The 22,019-nt window shown below is 36.6% G+C and overlaps 1 protein-coding gene across 6 annotated transcripts in view; it reads right to left on the reverse strand.

The window, feature by feature from the left end:
- The window catches only part of BIRC6 (baculoviral IAP repeat containing 6), a 225,438-nt gene that overhangs the window by 8,860 nt on the left and 194,559 nt on the right, over positions 1 to 22,019 (reverse strand). For 4 of the 6 annotated variants that reach the window (XM_047069619.1, XM_047069617.1, XM_047069616.1 and 1 more), the window contains 5 exons: positions 17,620 to 17,765; positions 16,879 to 16,989; positions 9,381 to 9,598; positions 7,286 to 7,447; positions 3,348 to 3,425 (listed from right to left, as the gene is read on the reverse strand). In XM_047069619.1, the coding sequence (XP_046925575.1) occupies positions 3,348 to 3,425; positions 7,286 to 7,447; positions 9,381 to 9,598; positions 16,879 to 16,989; positions 17,620 to 17,765 (715 nt within the window). Of the gene's footprint in view, positions 1 to 3,347; positions 3,426 to 7,285; positions 7,448 to 9,380; positions 9,599 to 16,878; positions 16,990 to 17,619; positions 17,766 to 20,725; positions 20,899 to 22,019 lie in introns of those variants that run through there. The other 2 variants (XM_047069618.1, XR_006960345.1) reach the window with 2 other exon arrangements.

The raw sequence follows: 22,019 nt of genomic DNA on the forward strand, positions 1-22,019 counted from the left end.
TATTCTTTTTTTTTTTTAACGTTTATTTTTCAGAGAGAGCATGCAAGAGGGGGAGGGGCAGAGAGCGAAGGGGACAGAGGATCTGAAGCGAGTTCTGCGCTGGAGAGCAGGGACCTAGATGTGGGGCTTGAACTCACAAACTGTGAGATCATCAGCTGAGTCGAAGTCGGACACTTAACTGACTAAGCCACCTAGGCAACCCAGGAAACACTTTTAATTAGTAAAATGCTTTTAACTTTTTAAAATATTAAGTACCTGCTTCTGGAAAATTATGCTGCAAATGACTAGGACTGTAAACAAGTGGCTGATTTCCAGAATTTTCCATTTTAAGAGAAATGATAATATATATTTTGTTAACATTTATAAATGGTTGACTACATGAACCATAAAATACGTTCAATTCCTTTTGCATATGATATCTTTATTAACATCCAACTAGAACAAACTATTCACAAGGCATTATAATAGGTACATTATAATAAGTACATTATAGCACATTAAAAACCAGTTATGTAAGCAATGCTATAACTTGGTGCTACTGTAAAAAATTCTGGTGATAGTCCTAATAAATAATATGACTCTGATTTTATTTTATTTTTTTTTAAATGTTCATTTATTTTTGAGAGAGAGAGTACACCAGCGGGGTAGGGTCAGAGAGAGAGGGACAGAGGATCTGAAGTGGGCTCTGTGCTGACAGCAGAGAGACTGAAGAGATCATGACCTGCAAAGTGGGACGCTTCAACTGACTGAGCCACCCAGGTCCCCCTGACTTTGACTTTATTTATTATTTTTTAAATATTTATTTTTGAAAGAATGCAAGGGGGGGAGGGGCAGAGAGAGGGGGACAGAGATCTGAAGCAGTCTCTGCACTGATAGGCTGACAGCAGCTGCGAGCCCGATGCAGGGCTCAAACTCACAAACCGCGAAATCACAACCTGAGCCAAAATCAGACACTCAGCCAACTTAGCCACCTGGCTGCCCCGTGACTTTGATTTTAAACTGTGCTAATAGTTAAGACTATTACTACACTACTGCTGGATACGAGACTTACAGCATAAGACTACAAAATGCATTATTTTTATACAAAGAAACATTCTTCTTCTAACAGTCTCACTCAGAGAAACCAAGAAATTCTAATAAAGCTTGTCACTGTTCAAATATTTTGGAATTGTTTTTGATTGTATACAACCTTCAAAAATTTTTGTGGAAGATTTTCAGTCTGGCAAAAGTACTTTTATCCTTTGTGCACATGTGATAAAAGGGTAAAACAATGTTAGGCCCTAAAATCTAACCAAAGAGAAATAAAGTAATTTTCCTTGAGCCTTTCTAGTCTGCCTCTGAAGAAAGTTTCTAACAGACAACAAAGAGTAATGTGGTCCTGCCTACATGTATTTATTTCTTGTATAATGTGAATAAAACCAGCTCACAAAGATCAGACCAGTATTTCTTAGGAATACAGATGCCAAAAATCCTCAAATAAAATACTAGCAAAGCGAATCCAGTAATATCTAAAAAGAATTCTATACCAAGAGACCAAATGGGATTTATCCCAGGAATGCAAGGTTGGTTTAGCGTCCAAAAGTTAATATATCATATTAATAAAATAAAAAGCCAAAAACAGTAGAATCATTTAACAGATGCAGACAAAGCATCTGACAAAATCCAACATCCATTCATAATAAAAATACTCAACAAACCACGAGTAAAGAGCAATGTCGTCAACATGAAGAGAATTTATGAAAAACTCACAGTTAATGACACTCAATGAGGCAAGACTGAAAGTTTTCCCCCTAAGATCTGGAAGAAAACAAGTCTATTCACTCTTGCCACAGAAAAGAGAGAGCCTCCTCTTGCTCCTGCCCAAGTCAATTTGTCACAGATTTGAAAACCCTGATTCAGGAAACTATCTAAAATATAAAGAAAGTCATGTAATAACTGTATTACTTATAAAACTAAAAAAATTAGAAGCGAAAAATTTAGTCAGTAATAGAGAACCAGTTCAGCTACAGTATATTAATTCAAAAGATTAAGAGCAATTAAAAATTATAAGAATGTAACTTGGAAAAATGGATATGCTCTAATGTTAAGTGAACAGAACAGTGTACAGATGATTTATCTACTACGTTCTCACTCTGTGAATTATGATAAAAAAAAAAAAAAGCCCAAAAAACCCAAATCATAAAGGGAATATAGAACAAAGCTCATTTTTATGCATGGGTAATTAAGTTTCCAAACTTGTAAAACTTAAACCCCTGAGTAGAAGTTTCTTTACTTTACAAGATTTTGGGTATATATTAGATATATAAGCCATATAAAAGTTAAAAGCAAATCAAATTTTAAACTAATTAGTTATTGGGGCATCTGGGTGGCTTAGTCGGTTTAAGCGTCTGACTTCGGCTTGGGTCATGATCTCATGGTTCATGAGTTCCAGCCCTGCATCAGGCTCCGTGCTCACAGCTTGGAGCCTGGAGCCTGCTTTGGATTCTATGTCTCCCTCTCTCTCTGCCCCTCCCCTGCTCGCGTTTTGTCTCTCTCTCTGTCTCTCAAAAATAAACAAACATTTAAAAAAAATTATCTAAATTCGACTGAAGTTTCAATTCTCAGCTAAATCTAATTTACTTTATGAAAAATAGGATATCTCTGAGTTTCCTTTCTTTGCTTAGTTTGAGTTGACAAGAGTAACATACATGTAGAAAAAATATTTTAAGGTTTTTAGACTACAACTGAAACAAGAATTTCTAAAATGAAGTAGTAGTTACTTGGGAGGAATATTCTAGTGACTTCCTTATAGTTCTCCTGCATGAATCATGTATACAATGTAAACTTTTTTCCTAATCTCGACATCAACAAAAAGGGAAAAATTATACTATGATATTATTTCTTTAATTCATGAGGATGCTACAAAGTCTTCAGAGAATCAAAAGAGTGACATCCTGAGAATTATTTTTTGTATCTTCTTTCACCTAATTCAAAATAAGAATGTAGAAAAAGAATCTTTTCAGGGTAGATCAAACTTTAGTAGGCTTACCTAGGGATAATTTATGGTGATTTCTCTGAAACATTAAACTTTTTTATTTTTTTAATGTTTATTTATTTTTGAGAGAGACAGTGCACATGTGGGGGAGGGGCAGAGAGAGAAGGCGACACAGAATCCGAAGCAGGCTCCAGGCTCCAAGAGGTCAGCACAGAGCCCGCTGCGGGGCTCCAACCCACAAACCATGAGAACATGACCAGAGCTGAAGTCGGACGCCTAACTGACTGAGCCACCCAGGAGCCCCTAAAACACACTTTTTTAAAATATAGATAGTTCTTATTTTTCTAAGTGAAATTCAGAGAAATGTGTTTACTTGCAAAAAGCTTGAGGTCTGAGGATTCCACTTCTCTTCTGGTCTTCCATGCCACGTATTTAAGATGCTTAAACAAACCTGAGGAAGAAGGGAAGAAAACATATACAGAATTGAATAGAGTGCTTTTTAAAAGCAAAGTGTCATAGCTAGAAGCAAAAATGAAATGCTATCATGTCACAGTATCTCAGTTTTATGTTCCCCAAGAAAACCCCAAGGGTCAGTTTGTTAAAACAAATTGGCATCTTCAGATGTGATCCAAAGCTGTATGGCATTTCACTTTCACAATGAAACACGAAATAGCACCTATTACATGTTAATACAAACAACATTTTTTAATAAAAAATAACTCTTTCCCAAACCAAAAACAAGTTTCAGTGAGAAAAAATGGTACCATTTATATTAAAAAAAAATTTCTCTTAAAATTTTGTAAATTTAAAAAAAATTTTTTTTTTCCAACGTTTATTTATTTTTTTTTGGGACAGCGAGAGACAGAGCATGAACGGGGGAGGGGCAGAGAGAGAGGGAGACACAGAATCGGAAACAGCCTCCAGGCTCCGAGCCATCAGCCCAGAGCCCGACGCGGGGCTCGAACTCCCGGACCGCGAGATCGTGACCTGGCTGAAGTCGGCCGCTCAACCGACTGCGCCACCCAGGCGCCCCAAAATTTTGTAAATTTTAAAAATGGGTATGGTTCAACAAAAGAGATCTTGATTTCATATCTGCTTCTACATTCAATTTGTTACAATATATTGTTCTGGTTGAAGTATCTGATAACATCTAGCTTCACATAAACATGAAGTTGGAAGGAGGAGACCTCACAGACCCCCTGAGAGGACGCTGAGGGTCCACTGGGTTCCTTGGAACCAACTTCACCACACAGATACTGTTCGCTCACATAAGCAAGAGTGAACCTAAACTATCTGCCAAACACAGGTATGGAGGTCATTCCATACCTGAATGGAAAAACAAAATTGGGGACATTTTATGTGTAATTGTAAACTGACAATTTCACATAATGGGCAATGGATTTGGAAAATAAGTGGTCCTAAATAAAGCAGAAGTCCATCGCCTTGCTAGTTTTGCAAATGTTCTATGACAGTAATAAGGCAAAATACGTTCATTTAGAACATAATTTCATTAACAATTTTTAAAGAACTATATCCAAATGGCTTTGTACGTTATTATTTAAGGTATTGCCAGGCATTTCATTTTTAGAACACCCTGTGACTATCAATGCCAAGTATTCTTTGTTTTTGTTAAATATAATTTATTGTCAAGTTGGCTAACATACAGTGTACACAGTGTGCTCTTGGTTTTTGGGGCAGATTTCGTGATTCATCGCTGACATACAACACCCAGTGCTCATCCCAACCAGTGCCCTCTTCAATGACCCCCCCCCCCCCCCATCAACCCTTGGTTTGTTCTCTGTATTTAAGAGTCTCTTATGGTTTGCTTCCCTCCATTTTTCTCCCCTCCCACCCCCTATGGTCTTCTAAGTTTCTCAAGTTCCACATGAGTGAGAACATATGATATCTGTCTTTCTCTGACTGACTTATTTCACTTAGCATCATACCCTCCAGTTTTATCCACGTTGCTGCCAATGAATGCCAGGTATTCTTATCCCTATCTACAGATCTAGATCCCAAGGGTTAAATGTTACCAGTGTATTAATATAACAAAGACTATATAATTCAGGATATTGAACTCTCAGGCCCTTACCTGCTTTGCTATACCATTAAGTCTAAAGGAAGTAATTTCTTTTCTTTTTCTTTTCTTTCTTTTTTTTTAAAGGAGGCTTCACAGCCAGTGTGTAGTCCGCCCAACACAAGGCTTCAACTTAGATCCTGAGATCAAGACTTGAGCTTGAGTGGTGCCCGGGTGGCTCAGTCAGTCAATCTGACTCTGGATTTCGGCTCAGGTCATGATCTCACAGTTTGAGATCAAACCCCACATTAGATTCTGCGCTGACAGGATTCTCTTGGGATCTCTCTCTCTCTGCCCCTCCCCTGCTTGTGCTCTGTCTAATTAATTAATTAATTACACAAAACAAAACAAAAACAAAAACACCCGAACTGAGATCATGAGTCCAATGCTTAACTGACGGAGCAACCCAGGCACCCCAGTGAAGTAACTTCTTAAATAAATTTTAACAATTTACACTTCAATTCTATTCAGATTCTAGTCTATCTCTTGGGTGAAGACAACACTGCTAGTTCCTCTTCTCTGCTCAGTTATAAAAGACCTGATCTTTGCTCTCCCAAAGAAAGTAAGCTCTACCTCTGGTTAAATCTCCTGAAATCAATGAAGAAAACGAATTCCAGTTTTACGATCGGAGTTTACGATGAAAACAAAATGACAGCCTACGAGCACAGATCTGAGGCAGGCTTCTCCTGAAACCAGGAAGATGATACCCAGGGAAAACTTAGTCCATCTGTAATAAACCAGATCAACTTCAAGCCCTTGTTCCTCTCAGATCATCAAAGAAGTGTCTGCTTGTGAAGGCTATAAATTTCTTCTGACCATCTAGTGATTGTTTTAAAAACTATTTTTAATGTTTATTTAGTTTTTGAGACAGAGTATGAGCGGGGGGGGGGGGGGGGAGGAGGCAGAGACAGAGGGAGACACAGAATCTGAAGCAGGCTCCAGGCTCTGAGTTGTCAGCACAGAGCCTGATGTGGGGCTTGAAATCACAGACTGCAAGATCATGACCCGAGCTGAAGTCAGACCCTCAACTGGTTGAGCCACCCAGGTGCCCCTGACCATCTAGTGATTTTTAAACATTTAACACTTCCAGCATGGAATTTACTGTTGAAATTCCATCAAGCCATCCAAATTACTTTGAACAGTGATGACTGTCCTTTAAAAAAATTCTTTTTAATGTTTATTTTTGAGAGAGAGAGAGCGAGCGAGCGCGTGCACACAAACCAGGGAAGTGCAGAAAGAGAAGGAGACACAGAATCCGAAGCAAGATCCAGGCTCTGAGCTATCAGTATAGACCTCGATGTGGGGCTTGAACTCATGAGCCATGAGATCATGACCTGAGCCAAAGTCGGATGCTTAATTGACTGAACCACCCAAGTGCCCCTATGATTATTGTTTTAAATCTAATTTTAAAAGGTTTACTGTCAAATGAAATGCTTTTTATTATACCTCAATTTAAATTTTTTTTTTTTTTTTAGAGTGAGAAACAAGTGTGAGCAGGGGAGCAGGGAGAGGGGGAAAGGCAGAAGGGGGTGTGGGAGGGAGGTAGGGGGAGAAAGAGAGAAAATCCCAAGCAGGCTCCACATTCATTCGGAGCCTGACGCAGGACTCAATCCCACAACCCTGGAAGAGGCACCACCCAGGCACCCCAACTTTTTTCTGAGATAGAACACATCTTCCCATTTATTTAAAAAAAGAAAAAGGAAACATTTTAGCATAAATTAAGCATCAGAAATAAGATCATAATTATATGTATCATGGAAAACATGGATGGCTATGAAAGCAAAAAAAAAAAAAAGTGAGGACATGCAAAAAAGGGATACAGAGTTGACAGGACCATACTTTTGCCATTCAACTATCTCGAGGCACTTGTGAAAAGAGAAATGGAATTGGAGATACGGAAAGTAAAGAAAGTTGAGAGGCAAAGACAGACTTTTGGCTCTACTACATCTTGAGGGGAGAAAGCTCTCAACTGGCCAAGGAATGTGTTGAATGAGTTAGTCCCTTAGTAACTTCTTAAGACTATACATGCTTCTCAACATGGTTGTGTTTCTGCCTTTTCTGGTTCCTTCTCTGTCATTCCCCAGGCTAATCTTTGCATACAGGAAAGAGAAGCATGAAGAAAGCCACGTAACTCTTGGAAAGAAGATATCCAAAAGAAAATTTTTGTTTAAATTACAAAGAACCTTTGGTTACAATACTTTGGCATTAGAAACAAAAGGCTGAAATTACATTACCTTGCCATCATTATAAAGGTTTGGATTGAATCGCACGCTATGACCACCAGTTGTCTCTAGATTCACAAGAGGGGGTGAACTGGGATAATCTTGAGGAAAATATACATCAAATTCAAAGCAGCCATTTGCATAAGGGGTGTCCGCTGGACCAGTTATCAGAACCTAATAAGCATATACAAACACAGAGGTCTCTGTTACTATTCCCAACCATTGTTTGCTATTTAGAAAAACACAATCCAACATGAAATAAGAACAACCTTCTTACATCCTATAGACAGAATCTATCTCTACCAGAATGTGTTAAAAATGAGGTTAAAGTTAAAAATAACAACATGAGTGGAAATGGGTTTAGATTAGGATTAAGGTTTTTTAGTTTTGGTGAAAACAGGCTATTAAAAGATGCCTTATTGGCAGGAAAGCTTACCTAAATATCAAATACCTTTTAATATTAAGTTACTATTTTCCTGAGAGCTTTCCTTCATATTTTCTATAGTATTTAAAGATTTGAGATTTTAGGTATATTCATTATCACATCCAAAAGGTATGGAGGTAATTTTCTGCAATATATCTTCAGATAGGTTAATCTCTTAAGAAATAACTTAGTTTTAAATATTTTTCTCTGGAATAATAAGACAAATAGATAACAAGAAAAGTTCTCATGTAATAACTTATGATAAAAAGGTTTTGAGAGAACAACAGGTGTTCCCTATAGGGTTACTGGTAGTTCAAAAAATAGCAGAGAACCCAACCCTGACTGTCAGAATTATTTAATGAATTTTGTTTAAGTCAATCAATAGATACTAATTGTGCAAGGCTTGTGCGGCAAAGTCTCTGATCCTGAAAAGCTGTGTGTGGAAGAAAGTGATCAAGAGTCTCAATCTGTGACAACTCCGATTTAAGGTTTGGAGCTCCATGTTGGGATTTAAAAAAAAAATTTTTTTTTTAATGTTTATTTATTTTTGAGACAGAGAGAGACAGAGCATGAACGGGGGAGGGGCAGAGAGAGAGGGAGACACAGAATTGGAAGCAGGCTCCAGGCTCTGAGCCATCAGCCCAGAGTCCCACGCGGGGCTCGAACTCATGGACCGTGAGATCGTGACCTGAGCTGAAGTCGGACGCTTAACCGACTGAGCCACCCAGGCGCCCCCATGTTGGGATTTTTAAATTTAGGTACAGCAAAATGTTTTCCAGAGACAAAGTCACAAGTCTGAACTTATGTGGTCTATTTAGTGATACAATACTTCCCGAGGCAATCCTTCTGTAATTGGCTATTGTTTGTAACAAGGGACAGGTAAGAGTGTGCTCAAATAGGCAAAGCCTATGAGATTTTTACTGAAAATTTATCCAAAAGAGCAAAATAAAAAAGTAATAAGCAAGCAAAAAAACAAAAACAAAAACGCTCCTCAAATCAATGTGTTGATAGTTACAGGTGTGTATCTAAGGAAGACAGACTATGATACCAAGAATTAAATGACAAATGTAAAGAAAGGTTCCCCATCATGTCCCTCCCCGGCAGGTGTCAAATCTTTATAATTTTCTTGCTGCAGCAATCACGTAGAATTTAAAGCCAGATAACCACAATGGTAAAGCATAAAGGTGCAGTTATTTATTATTGTACTATCATTACTTAATTCACAGATCTTAAGTAATTAAGTCAGTCTTAGGTAATTAAGTAACTGCATGAATTTCCTAGAAAAGAAAAAAAAAGAATAATTTCTGAAGAATGATACTATAAAACATGAAGGAAATATCTTGGATGACAAGGAAGAAGTCCTATGATTTTTTCCTACCAACCAACATAAAATCCTGTGATACTCAGCTCTTAAAACTACAGGCTGTACATGGCCTTTACTCAAGGCAGGCATTTTGGTACTTTCTTCTAAACTGTTATTTTGAAGAGCTGTCCCATACACATACTCTAACACTAAAAAAAAGGACTCCTTTCAATGATGTCCAAAATGACCAACAGGATTATTTAATTTATTAAAATTCATGCTACTTCTACTGCTCTGTATAGTCACTATCTGAACAATATAGACAGCTATATACATAATGGCGTTAGCCAGAAATAGAGAAAACACAGTTGTTTTTCTACCTTCATGATGTCAAGTCGCTCCTCATCACAGCGCACAAACACACTCGAAGAGGACGAAAGAGGCAGTGAGGTTGACAGCGTAACAGCCTCCTGGGCCAGGCGGCGGGCTCTGGCTGCACTGTTTGCGTCATTTGCATTTTTCACCTGAGACATGTAGTGGTAATTTACTTTAAAACCCAATTTCCCATCTTCATCCTCAGAAACCATCTCAAATGTATCTAAAAGAAAAAGAAGAAAAAAAAACACTGAAAAAAAAAGAAAAAGAACTAGAATGGAGTAGTGTTATAACGACAAGGATCACAAATAAATCACTAGCCCTTCATCCAAAACAGAGAGGACCAAAGGCAGAGCACAAGGAACACAGTCAATGGCATTGTAATAGTGTTGTATGGTGAAAGATGGCAACTACACTGTGGTGAGCACAGCATAATGCACAAAAATCATGAATTGCTATGTTGTACACCTGAAACTAATGTAACACTGTGTGTCAATATACTAAAATAAAATTTTTTAAGCCCCACAAAATGGAGAGGACCATGAAAAATTAGCAAGCTATACATGTTTATGTCACAACTACTGTTCGGTGGATGGATTATGTAATGGAGCAAAATGAAGAAATTATTATTATTTTTTAAGATTTTATTTTTAATTAATCTCTATATCCAAAGTGGGGCTCGAATTTACAACCCTGAGATTAAGAGTCACATATGCTCTGCCGACTGAGCCAGCCAGGAATCCCAGGAAATGATTTTTTAATCTATATAATGTGGACACACTGATAGACTGTATCAAGCTGCTATGACAATGTAAAGCAGAAAAAGCAATTTATTCTTAAAATGTGTGGTGTATAATTTTTGCCACAATAATTCAAAATACTAAATGCCAAGAACTATTATTATATTTCATTTTTTTAAAACCAGAATAGGTCTTTATATATTTGCACTGACTTTGGAGTTGGAAAACGAAGTCCCAGACTGAGGTCTACTCTTGCATTACTTTTGGAATTTAAGTTAATGCAATAAAGGAAGATTATTAGGGTAATGTTCTAAGTACTCTGAGAAAATACAACTAATGGGCTAATTCTTAACCATTTATTCAGGCAGATTTAGAAAAGAGTTGAAGTTATTCTTTACTTATAAACTCTGTACACACAGAAAGAAAAAAAAATGGATTTGAATTTTATCTCCAGTTCAGATTATTCTACCCTAACCAATGGGTTACAAAAGATTTATATAAATTTCAACACTACATCAAAACCATGTACTAGGGCAAATACTGTCAATTAGAAGCAACAATAACTTCTGATCTTATGTTCATATAATTCTAAATATACAGAAAAACTAATGCTATTATTATAATTAGCATTAATGCACTAAATTTCACCAAGAGCTTACTAAGTGCAAGGTTCTAGGCTAGTTTATATGGATTAAATGGTAAATCGGAAATGAAATCTTCAAGACTTCAAGTAGCTCATAATCTAGAAAAAGGGGGAAGACCTATGAAGAGTCACAGGTCTGTGTATTCCATATGTTTAAAAGAGCAGTGCCACAATCTTTATTTAACAAATCTTTCAGAGAGAAAAATAAACTTTTGGTGCATCTCTTGTAGAAACTATCACCAATTCTATGCGAGTAGAATCTAATTTAAGAAGAAATGTTGAAAGCTGACTTTACCACACAGTACATATACTACATCTCAGCAAGACTGCTAACTACTTCCTGTCAGTGAAGTTGTAAACTGGAGTTATTTCATCTGCCCAATTTCGCCTTTCACATACTACAGAGATAAATTTCTGTATAAATTTGAATTTTATAAACAGCAATCCACCAGAAACAAACATGAGCCGATTCCCAAGACTGGAGGAAAATTTTCTATCCTATAGCTACCTATAAGAGAACAGGATCTACTAATACCAAAACTTTATTAAAATATTCAAAGATAATGACTAGTTGCTAAAAACGTACATAGTTTGACTCAACAAATCCTCTTGTATTAATTTATCCTGAGGAAATAATCATAAATGTATATAAATATTTATAACAATGATATGGCCACTGAGATGTTGCAAAGGTTATTGAAAAACTGGACGGGCACCTAGGTGGTTCAGTCTCAGTCTGTTGAGTATCTGACTCTTGGTTTTTTTTTTTGTTTTTTTTTTTTTCAACGTTTATTTATTTTTGGGACAGAGAGAGACAGAGCATGAACGGGGGAGGGGCAGAGAGAGAGGGAGACACAGAATCGGAAACGGGCTCCAGGCTCTGAGCAGTCAGCACAGAGCCCGACGCGGGGCTCGAACTCACGGACCGCGAGATCGTGACCTGGCCAAAGTCGGACGCTTAACCGACTGCGCCACCCAGGCGCCCCCTGACTCTTGGTTTTGACTCAAGTCATGATCTCATGGTTTGTGAGTCTGAGCCCCGCTTATAGCACAGAGCCCAGCTGGGATTCTTTCTCTCCTTCTCTCTCTACCCCTCCCCTACTCATGCATGCATGCACTCATTCTCTCTCTCTCTCAAAATAAATAAGTAAACTTAAACAACTTGAAGGACCAGTTATTGGTTAAATGACAGTATGTTACATGATGGAATATTAGGCAGTCAATAAATATCAAATTGTAGAAGAATCATGATATTAAAAGTACTTGATATAAAAGGTAGAAAATATAGTTTATTCCAAAAAGCTCAACAGAAAACATGCATTTTTTTTGGTGAATGATTCTAAAAGTCACTGGGTAGTAAAACTTAATGATGTTTAAAGTCATATCCAACTTGGAGAGTTTATGATTTTACGTGGTACGAGAGAAGTCTCCTGGCTCTGACATAAGGACTCTGAATTTCTTAATTACAGGTAATAATTTAAATCAGAATTTCCTATACATACAGAAGCATAAGGCATTCATATTGATAAAATGAAACTTTTTGAATGGAAAGAACTAAAGAACATATAGAGATGGAATGTATCTAAATACTTTCAACTACATGCACATTACAGATGCTTTAAAAAGACATTAAAACATATTTGGGTCTGAACCAGTAAGTAAATTCAAACCTAAAGTTCAATAAAATATTTAACTCCCACACACACACACAATCACATTTCAGGAAACTTCCTTCTTAGAATCCTAGAACAGACTCGTTATTTTCCTAATAGAAGCTTGATGGTTTAAAATACTTTCAAAAATTCTTTGACACCCTCTTCAAAAGGTAGAAATTAATTCCCCATTCCTTGAACATGGGCTAGACTTAGTGATTTGCTTCTAACGATAAAGCAGAAGTAATGTTTACAACTTTTAAGACTAAGTCAAAAAGGCCGTTTGGCTTCCTGTCTGCTTGCTCTCTATGAGAAGCCAGACACAATGTATGAAGACACTCAAAAAGTCCTATGGAGAGGCCCACATGGCAAGGAGCTAAGGCCTCCTGTCAACAACCACGTGAGGGAGATCAAAAGCACAGCCCCCAGAGCCAGTCAAGATTTCACATGACGAAGCTCCAGCCAACATCTTGATGGCCACATTTATAAGAGAGTCTAAGCCAGAAACAGTGAGCTGAACCATTCCTGAATTCCTGACCCATGGAGATTGTGAAATAATAAAGGTTTTAAACACCTTAAGTTTTGAGAGTAATTTTTAGTGCAACAATAAATATGGAATAATTTGATAAAATACTATAGAAACTAATCGGAGTCCAAAAAGATATAAACTTATGTATATTAAGTAACACTTAATCAAATTCACATAAACCAAGTTCAAGTATTTGCTTTAAATAACCACAAAAAGGAATTTCCAATAAAATGCTTCTTCAGGGGGTCTGGGTAGCTCAGATGGTTAAGAGTTTGACCGCTGATTTCAGCTCAGGTCATGATCTCACGGTCATGACTCCCACTCATTCTCTCCCGGTCTCTCTCTCTCTCTCTCAAAATAAATAAATAAACTTAAAATAATGCTTCTTCAGAAGTATTGTTTAAAAACAAACAAAGGGGCACCTGGGTGGCTCAGTCAGTTAAGTATCCAACTCTTGGTTTTGGCCTGGGTCATGATCTACCAGTTTTTGAGTTCAATCCCAGCATTGGGCTCTGTGCTGACAGAGCAGAGGCTGCTTGGGATTCTCTCTCTCTCCCTTACTCTCTGCCCCTCCCCTACACATGCACGCTCTCTCTCCCTCAAAATAAATAAACATTAAAAAAATTATTAAAAACAAACATGTTAACAGAATAAAGGAACAGATTAGATTGTCAAAATTAGTGAGGCCAAAGGCTGTAGTATCATTAGAAGCTAACCAGACCCCTAATTAAAGTATACAAAGAAGAAACCTACTCGGAAAAGATTATGGAATAATTTCTAAGAGAAATAAAAATGATATTGTACAATATTAGAACACAAATGATAGTTTCATTCCATGGTATCTTTTCAGGATTAATATACTAATAAGTAACAATGGGAGAGAAAGAATAATCACTTCTAAAAGATTTCTAAAAAGCCCACACCAGCTTTTCAGTGATAAACTCAAGTTATATAAAAAATTAATCTATGTAAATTTTAACCCACCAGAAAGAATGTTTTTCCAAGTAAAAGGAAACCAAATCTTGGTTAGAAGAATCACCTCTTCTCTCTTCCCAACCCTATTCTTGACACCTCCCACTCCAGGCTAACAGTCTAAACACTGAACAGGAGATTAATGTTTGCAAATTATATGCCCCCCAAAAGACCAAAAATATTGAATAAAAATTCAAAATAAAATGAAGAACCTATAAAAATTAGACTAAATCTGGTTATATCCAAAGCCTCTGTCAATTACTAAAGATCAGTAAATCCAAAGTTCAGCAGTAACAGCAAATCATATGTTTTATTTTTTAATATTTATTTATTTTTGACAGAAAGAGAGACAGAGCACAAGTGAGGGAGGGGCAGAGAGCGAGGGAGACAAAGAATCTGAAGCAGGCTCCAGGCTCTGAGCTGTCAGAACACAGCCCAAAGCGGGGCTCGAACTCACGATCCGTGAGATCATGACCTGAGCCGAAGTCAGACGCTTAACCGACTGAGCCACCCATGTGCCCCCATATGTGGTTTATAAAATGCTACTTAAAATCTTAAGGGGTGCCTGGATGACAGTCCGTTAAGCGTCTGACTCTTGGTTTTGGCTCAGGTCATGATCTCAAGGTTCAAGGAATAGAGCACTGCACTCATTGTGGAGCCTGCTTGGGACTCTCCCTCTCTCTGCCCTCCCCTGCTTGTACTCTCTCTCAAAAATAAACAAACATTAAAAAAAGTCTTAGAAAAAAAGAGATTTAAACTCTTAAAATATCATGACCATGGACCACTTTTTCTTCCTTCTTGTATACTCCCACCAAGTATCAGTGCTGTATCTAATGGCATGAGTGAGAAGCAACCAAATGATGTCCTCTGGCAAATCTACCAGGATCATACTAAAAAGGTCTTAGTTTTTGCAGGATTTATTTTTAACCTACTCAGGTTTTCAATGGCTCCCCAACAAAGTTACTGTCCACTTGAGGTTCAAAATTCTGTTCCATTCCATTCTATTCCACTCCACTCTGGAATTCTATTCCAGAAGTAAGACATTAAAGGTTTCAGTAGACATGCATTGGTACCTAGTTGGGGCAACTCACAGACTAAATTTCATTCAGAATCAAAGCACAATTAGACAGCCAATAAAGAAGCAGAGAAAGTTTCTTTATGCTTTTGAATCTGGAGGAGGAGGGAAAGAAACAGGTTGTCACAAAGTGAAAAAAGTACACAGAAGTGTGAAGCTACAGACAAACCCATCTAATACCTGGGTTTTGCCTCAAGGCTACCAATAGTTACCTTCAACTGTATGCAGACAAACCTGAGTAGAGATATGTATCAATCATTTCATCTTAACACAGTGCTACTGACAACTCCTGACATATTTCCAGTCTACTTCAGTTGTTTTATTCTACACAATATAGTGAATTTAGTTTCAAAAAAGATTTGCAACAATATACATTAATCAAACTGTAACTATAAAGGCTTTCATTTGAGAGATTTAAAAAATGAAGTCTACTTAAAATCTGAGAGTACTTTTCCTAGTTGTGACAGTGAATGTGGCTACAAGGATCATACTGGTGGTGTGGCTTTTCCTGATGATTCTGATTATTCCTTTATATGACATCTCTCTGAGGATGTCTATAATTCATGTTCTATTTGTACAACAGTATTTGTTCTTGGTGTCTTGTAACTTTAAGAGTACAGCAGACAATATTTTTGTTCCTTTGGTAATCATTTATAGTTATTAATATAGTATTGAATGAACCTGACATTTATTACATTTTCCTGAATTAAGCATTTATTAAACAAAATGGTCACAACCTATCAGTGGCTGGCACAATTATCCAAAAACAAAACTGTTACATTTTTTCTGAACAACAGTATATACACGTCATCTCAATTCTTCCAATCTTAAGATAATGAACAAAAGCAGGGGCGCCTGGGTGGCTCAGTCGGTTGAGCATCCGACTTCGGCTCAGGTCATGACCTCACGGCTCGTGAGTTCGAGCCCCGCATCGGGCTCTGTGCTGACAGCTCAGAGCCTGGAGCCTGCTTCAGATTCTATATCTCCCTCCCTCTCTATCCCTCCCCTGCTCATGCTCTCTCTCTCAAATTCAATAAACATTAAGTTAAAAAAAATTTTTTTAAAAAGATGATGAAACAAAAGCTGCCTGAGTGCTTTATCATTTTCAAATCATTTTCATATATATTACTACTGTACGTGATTTTTACTGCAAACCTGGGAAGTAAGGTAGAGCAAAAGCTAAATGATTTCCACTGAAGTTTCAAAGACAGTATGTCAAAAGTTTATGTATTTTTACACTTGCTTTAGTGTTCCTTTTCATATAGTCAAAGTCTTTTGACTGGGTCTCAAGGTTGGAAAAGAGGCACAGATAATAACAGTTACTAATGGTCACCAAAATTTGGAATTCTAGTGTTTATTTATAGACTAACACCTTATGAGGGAGACTGGTAGGATCTTTTCACCAGTCTTTACTTGTCAAGAGTTTCAGAATAAAAAAGGATACAAGTGGACTTTACAAAACTATTATTTTCCAAAGGCAAATCTCATGGAATTCTAAAATGTTAAGAGTAACAGACTTAGTTCAAAGTGCCAGGTCTTAGCTTTCTTCTGGCCAGCAAATACAGAAATGAGAGGTCTTAAAGAAAACTACTTTCTGCCCCCCCCCTTTTTTGACATTTGACTTTATTTTTTCCCCTAGGTTTCTACTGAATCATGATTTCCAAATACAACTATAAATACAGATATAAATTTAGAGATGAAAAGATGATCAAATGTTTGCATGTATACATGGTGTGTGTGCACGCACGCGCACACACACACACACACACACATGAAGAATTCATGGTACAAACAACTTTTAAAATCTTTCATTTACTAGAACACATTTTAATAGCACTATTACACAATATGAAACGAGATCTGAAGAAATGAAGGTTAAAATTTCAACTTACCAAACTGTAATTTCTTCATAACAGCCACATATTTTTCTTCAAGCGATTTCAATACTGATAAAGGTTTGGGTTTCATAGCCACCTTCTTTGAACATTCACCTAGTTTTTTTTCTGTTATTTAATATTTCAAGATAAATAATATAAGCATACATTTTAAAAGATCAAAACAAAAACAGTTTCTACAGTTCAAAGTTCGAATTCTAAAAAATTAACAAACTCTTCACAATTATCTTCCTGGTGTATCAGTTTAAGTATAAGAGATTTTTATGTCATAAACATAATAGGGCTAAAACCCTTATCAACAACTTTAAAGTTTATGTTCTTAAAATCTGTAAAATTAGTTTGACCCAATCAGGCAAGACAGCAGACGTAAAACAATAGATAATACACTGCTAAGACATGAAAATGCTAATTTAAACTAAATTCTCACAACCAGTCTAAATGTACTCTTTCCTATCCAGTACAATGGCATTTTTCAATTTCACAACTACCAACAGGAAGAAGAGAAGTTCATGACATGTCTGTCTGCCTGCTCAATCTAGTGTGAGTGATCATACAAAGAAGAGGTAAGTATTTCAAAATTAGAGACTATTCACGATTAACTTGAAAGCGTGGCAACAAAATTTTTAGGTAAATGAGCTTGCTTGCAAAGCATTAACACAGAGAAAAGAGAGAGGTAGTTTTCAGAAGTAAATGAAACATCTCTGGGTCAAAAGAAAAGCAGCAAGGACAGTTCTGTACCTTGATTTGCCTGCCGTAAACTGGTAGTGGCTGCATGCACAATCTCAGCAGTCTTCTGGATGTCCGGTACCAACAGTGTAAGTCCTTCTGGTTCTTGATCAGATGCATCTGGTTTTACTCCTGTTTTAACATTTTCCCTTTTAGATCTGAATTTTTTTTTTTTAATATGGGAAGAAATGCAAGGAAAATTAAGACTTTAGGATTGAAAAACAAGTACCTCTGTTAAGTCACAGTGGTTAAAAATCAAAACGATAGCGTGTATTTCATTTGAAATACATATGATATATAGCAGAAGTAGTTTAAGTTAGACTCATTGTTTTGAAGCCACAGAATAATGCCTAGCATAATAAGTAAAGCTTTGGATTGGTTTTCCCTTCAAATATGATCAATCTAAATAAAAAATGAACACTGTAAAAACACCCAGATACTCGATATGCCTTGGATCCACACTTTTAAAAACGTACTTGTAGTACAGTAATTACAAATACCTGGAAGTAGAAGAAATCATTTTCATTATCTAAAAGGGACAGAGGTCTATCCTCTGTCTTCTAAGATTTGGGAATCAAAGAACCATATGTATACTTTTTTACTGTAATACTATTTGTATTTCACTCAGAGTAAGTATATTCTTTCCCAAGGGGAGAATTAAAAGATATATTCTGGAGTAAAAATGAAGGTTTATTACTAGGTATCTTAATGCAATGTGCTTTTATACATCATAACTTTATATTTAAACAGTAAGTTTTAGGGCATAATCATTTTAGAGGCATTCTCTATCCAGGGTCTAAAATGTACCCAATCTTGTATCAAATTCTGTATCATTAACAGGATGTACTACAACAATGTCTCTGTGTATAAGGCATCAAAATATTTCTTTAAATTTTCTAGGTGAATACAGTAGAGTTTTATTGTAAGAGTCACCGAAATTAGTAAGTGAATATCAATATCCTTTTTTGTATTTCAACTCTCAGCACATATTTTTCACTTAATAATCATCATACTATTGCTTAGATACTAAAAACTTACACTTTTGTTAATTCATTAAATAGATAATACAAACTGAAAACACATATAAATAAAGGTGTTTAAAATATTCATGCTATAGCATCACTTATTCTTCTAGCTGTATACCTACCAACAAAAGGACTTGGCAACTGTATTACAACTGTATTTCACAAAGTGAGCATGGAGACTTAGATGAGCTATAAAAAGACTAGCAGAAGGTAGAAGAGTCCTTAACAAAATAATATTGTTAGCTATGTATAAACGAACTATTCTTCAGCACAAAGACAAAAATCTGCTCAGAAGCAATTCAGTGCTTACACTTGAGGGAGCTGTTAAGAGGTAAACGAAGAAGGGCCACTCAGGTGGCTAGCAAGGGTAACCATATATAGCATTATGCGTGCGTTCTGAACTGATTTCTGCAGTGTGTGAAAAAACTAGTACCCACAGGTATTTTTAACTAGAAGGTATATAGTTGCCTCACCTGGCAAGATGGCTCAACTCAATGTGTCACTGGGTTACTGTCTGAGGTTACCACTGAGGTATAAGAAATCACATAGAATGCATGGCCAACTTGGTGGATGTTATACTGTACCTCATTTCAGTCATCAATTTCTGCACAGGTACATGTATATGAACATGAATGTTTGCATGTATATGTAAGGAGACTATAGTGAATGAATGTTGTAAGACTGAAATATCAGGCATTTTAAGTGGTGGAATCAAATAAGATATTGTCTTTTAAAAAGCTATGAAATAAAGTGGAGACTATTGCTTAATAGTATCGGATACTTTTCTTTTTTTTTTTTTAATTTTTTTTTTTTTCAACGTTTATTTATTTTTGGGACAGAGAGAGACAGAGCATGAACGAGGGAGGGGCAGAGAGAGAGAGGGAGACACAGAATGGGAAACAGGCTCCAGGCTCTGAGCCATCAGCCCAGAGCCTGATGCGGGGCTCGAACTCACGGACTGCGAGATCGTGACCTGGCTGAAGTCGGCCGCTTAACCGACTGCGCCACCCAGGCGCCCCTCGGATACTTTTCTTAATAAAGATGTAATGCTGGACAAGCTCAAACAGATTCTCAACTTCTGCATTTATCAACAGCTATTCACAATCAGTGTCAAACACTGAGAATCAAGAAAAGTGCAATAAGCTGTTTGACTTTCTGAATTTAGAAGGACTCCCCGCCAATTGTAAATGATTCTCCCTCTGATACCAGGGCTTAAAAAAATCTTAAGTAATAGGATCACTGACCGTAACAGGAAAACAACAGTAAGTAGTTTGAAAAACAAAAACAAAAACAAAAACAGAAGAGCTACGGTTATAGCCACAATAAAATAAAGATGGTTTCCTAAAATCTGTCATCAAACAGTTGATCCACTGGACGCTCAATGAAGATTTCATTTAAGAAACACATCTTGCGAAGCAGAGAAGAAAAGATATGAAGTGAAGTGCGTTTTTCCAGAATTAAGGTGTTTTCTCCTTGAAGAAACAAGAGTGTCTGGCATGGAGAGTAAAGTGCACAACACAAATGAGAGCAAGTCAGCCTTGGAGAGAGGACTCATCCTAAACTCCAAGCCCTATTCATGGATACCGATTTCCTAAATCCAGTTTTTAAAAGATGATTAGTAGGAGAAATTCCTATTATTAAAGTAGTCCAAACAGTCAGGATGGTAAATTTCATATATATGTATATATATATATTTTGGACCACAAAATTTTAAAAAGATGCTAAAAAAGTGCAAAAATACACAAAAGTTAAAAAAATATGTTGATACCAAAGGTGTGAAAGAAATGATTTTATGCATCTCCTATCGAAGATAATGGTTAACTCATAAAGCAGTTATCTTTTAGAGCTTTACACCAGGTTCAAATGAGAAATTTTTACGTGAACAACCTTGACAAAAACAGACAGGAGAAAAAGGGATAATGTCCAAAAGGTGAGAGTACTTCAAATCTACAAAGAACACACACTCCCTGCCTAATGATGACCACAACTAGTCATTGTCTGATATCCAACTACAGCCAGTAGTCTCTTTCCTATAAAAGTTGCAGGTTACTGTCAACCCATATGTAGGCCCAGCTCATGAAAAAAGGCCATACCTTCGCTCACATCCTGAAGTCTGTGGGAAAAGCTATTTGAGTTCAAGGCACCTAGCTGGAAGTAGGTCTCTGAGACTGACAATGGATCCAACATGGTAAAAGCAATCAGCGACGGCCGCTACCATGGTATCCGCTGCTTTGTGCATACGTTGAATCTGGTTGTGATCACTGCCCTGAAGAAATACGAGGAATCAACTGAAGTTTCTACTATTGCACAGAATTATCTGCAAACATTTTCCACTATGCTGTGAATTCCAACTAAACGGCTAACAAATTAAGCAAATTTTGGCTCTCTGACATGTAATTTGAACTAGGATGTGAGCAAAATGGGTAAATCTTTCTTGTAAAAACAAAAGAAAAAAATTCCCATAATTCAATATTCAGTTACAATGCCCTACCTCTGCTAACACTGTCACCCAAAATAAGTTGGATTTTTGTAAGACTAAATGCAAAATATCAGAATTATGTTATTTTATGATCTATAAACCGAAAATAGCTTAATATAGCTATTTTCTTGGTAGAACATAAAGAAAGATCACCTCCATTCCCTGTACTCCTAATTCTAAAGTCAAAACAGTTGAAATAAACATTTAAAAAGTACAGCCATGTTGAACAAGTAATCTGGAGACAACATGCTGAAATGTCCAGATTCCAGAACTATTAAGAACTAGCATCTTAGAGAAAGATTCTAAAACTGTAAGCAAGTGAAACTTCTACATTTCTCTGTAAACCAATGCATCATATAATATTCCACAGTTCTAAAGCTCTTTCTTTGTCAGGGATAAAGTCTAAAACGAATTAAGATTAAAAGTAAGCAGGGAGATTTAGAAAATACATTACTGTGGAGAACTATTTGCTTCTAATTATCTCCAGAAAACATGAAAATTCTTGAAATGCACCAGTAAATGGAGCAAAGACCTCTGTAAGATGAATGCTTTTCATTATTAGTTTAAACCTTAATTTTTAATTCTGATTCCCTTTTTTTATGTAAACTCTTTCCAAACAGAAGTGTCAGTTTTAGTTTTCAATAGGATTTAAAATTGAAAACATAATCTCCATTGTCTTCGGAAGCATAAATGAGCACTATAGAAGGAAATATTCAAACAGAGGGTCCGATAAGCCTTTTAAAAATAAACCCTTGATTTCTAGATTAGATAAAAATATAACTTCTAGGTCAGATTAAACATCACAGGACAAAATGAAGGTACTGTGTGCTGTTGTGGAATGGAGTTGCCACAAATAATACGCTTTACCAAGGGATAATCCAACTGAGGCAAATAAAAGATGGTAAAAT

Source organism: Lynx rufus, unplaced genomic scaffold (assembly GCF_022079265.1).
Source record: "Lynx rufus isolate CCGP_SWC_20201006 ecotype Redwood Valley unplaced genomic scaffold, mLynRuf1.p SCAF_8, whole genome shotgun sequence".
Lineage (NCBI taxonomy): Eukaryota > Metazoa > Chordata > Mammalia > Carnivora > Felidae > Lynx > Lynx rufus.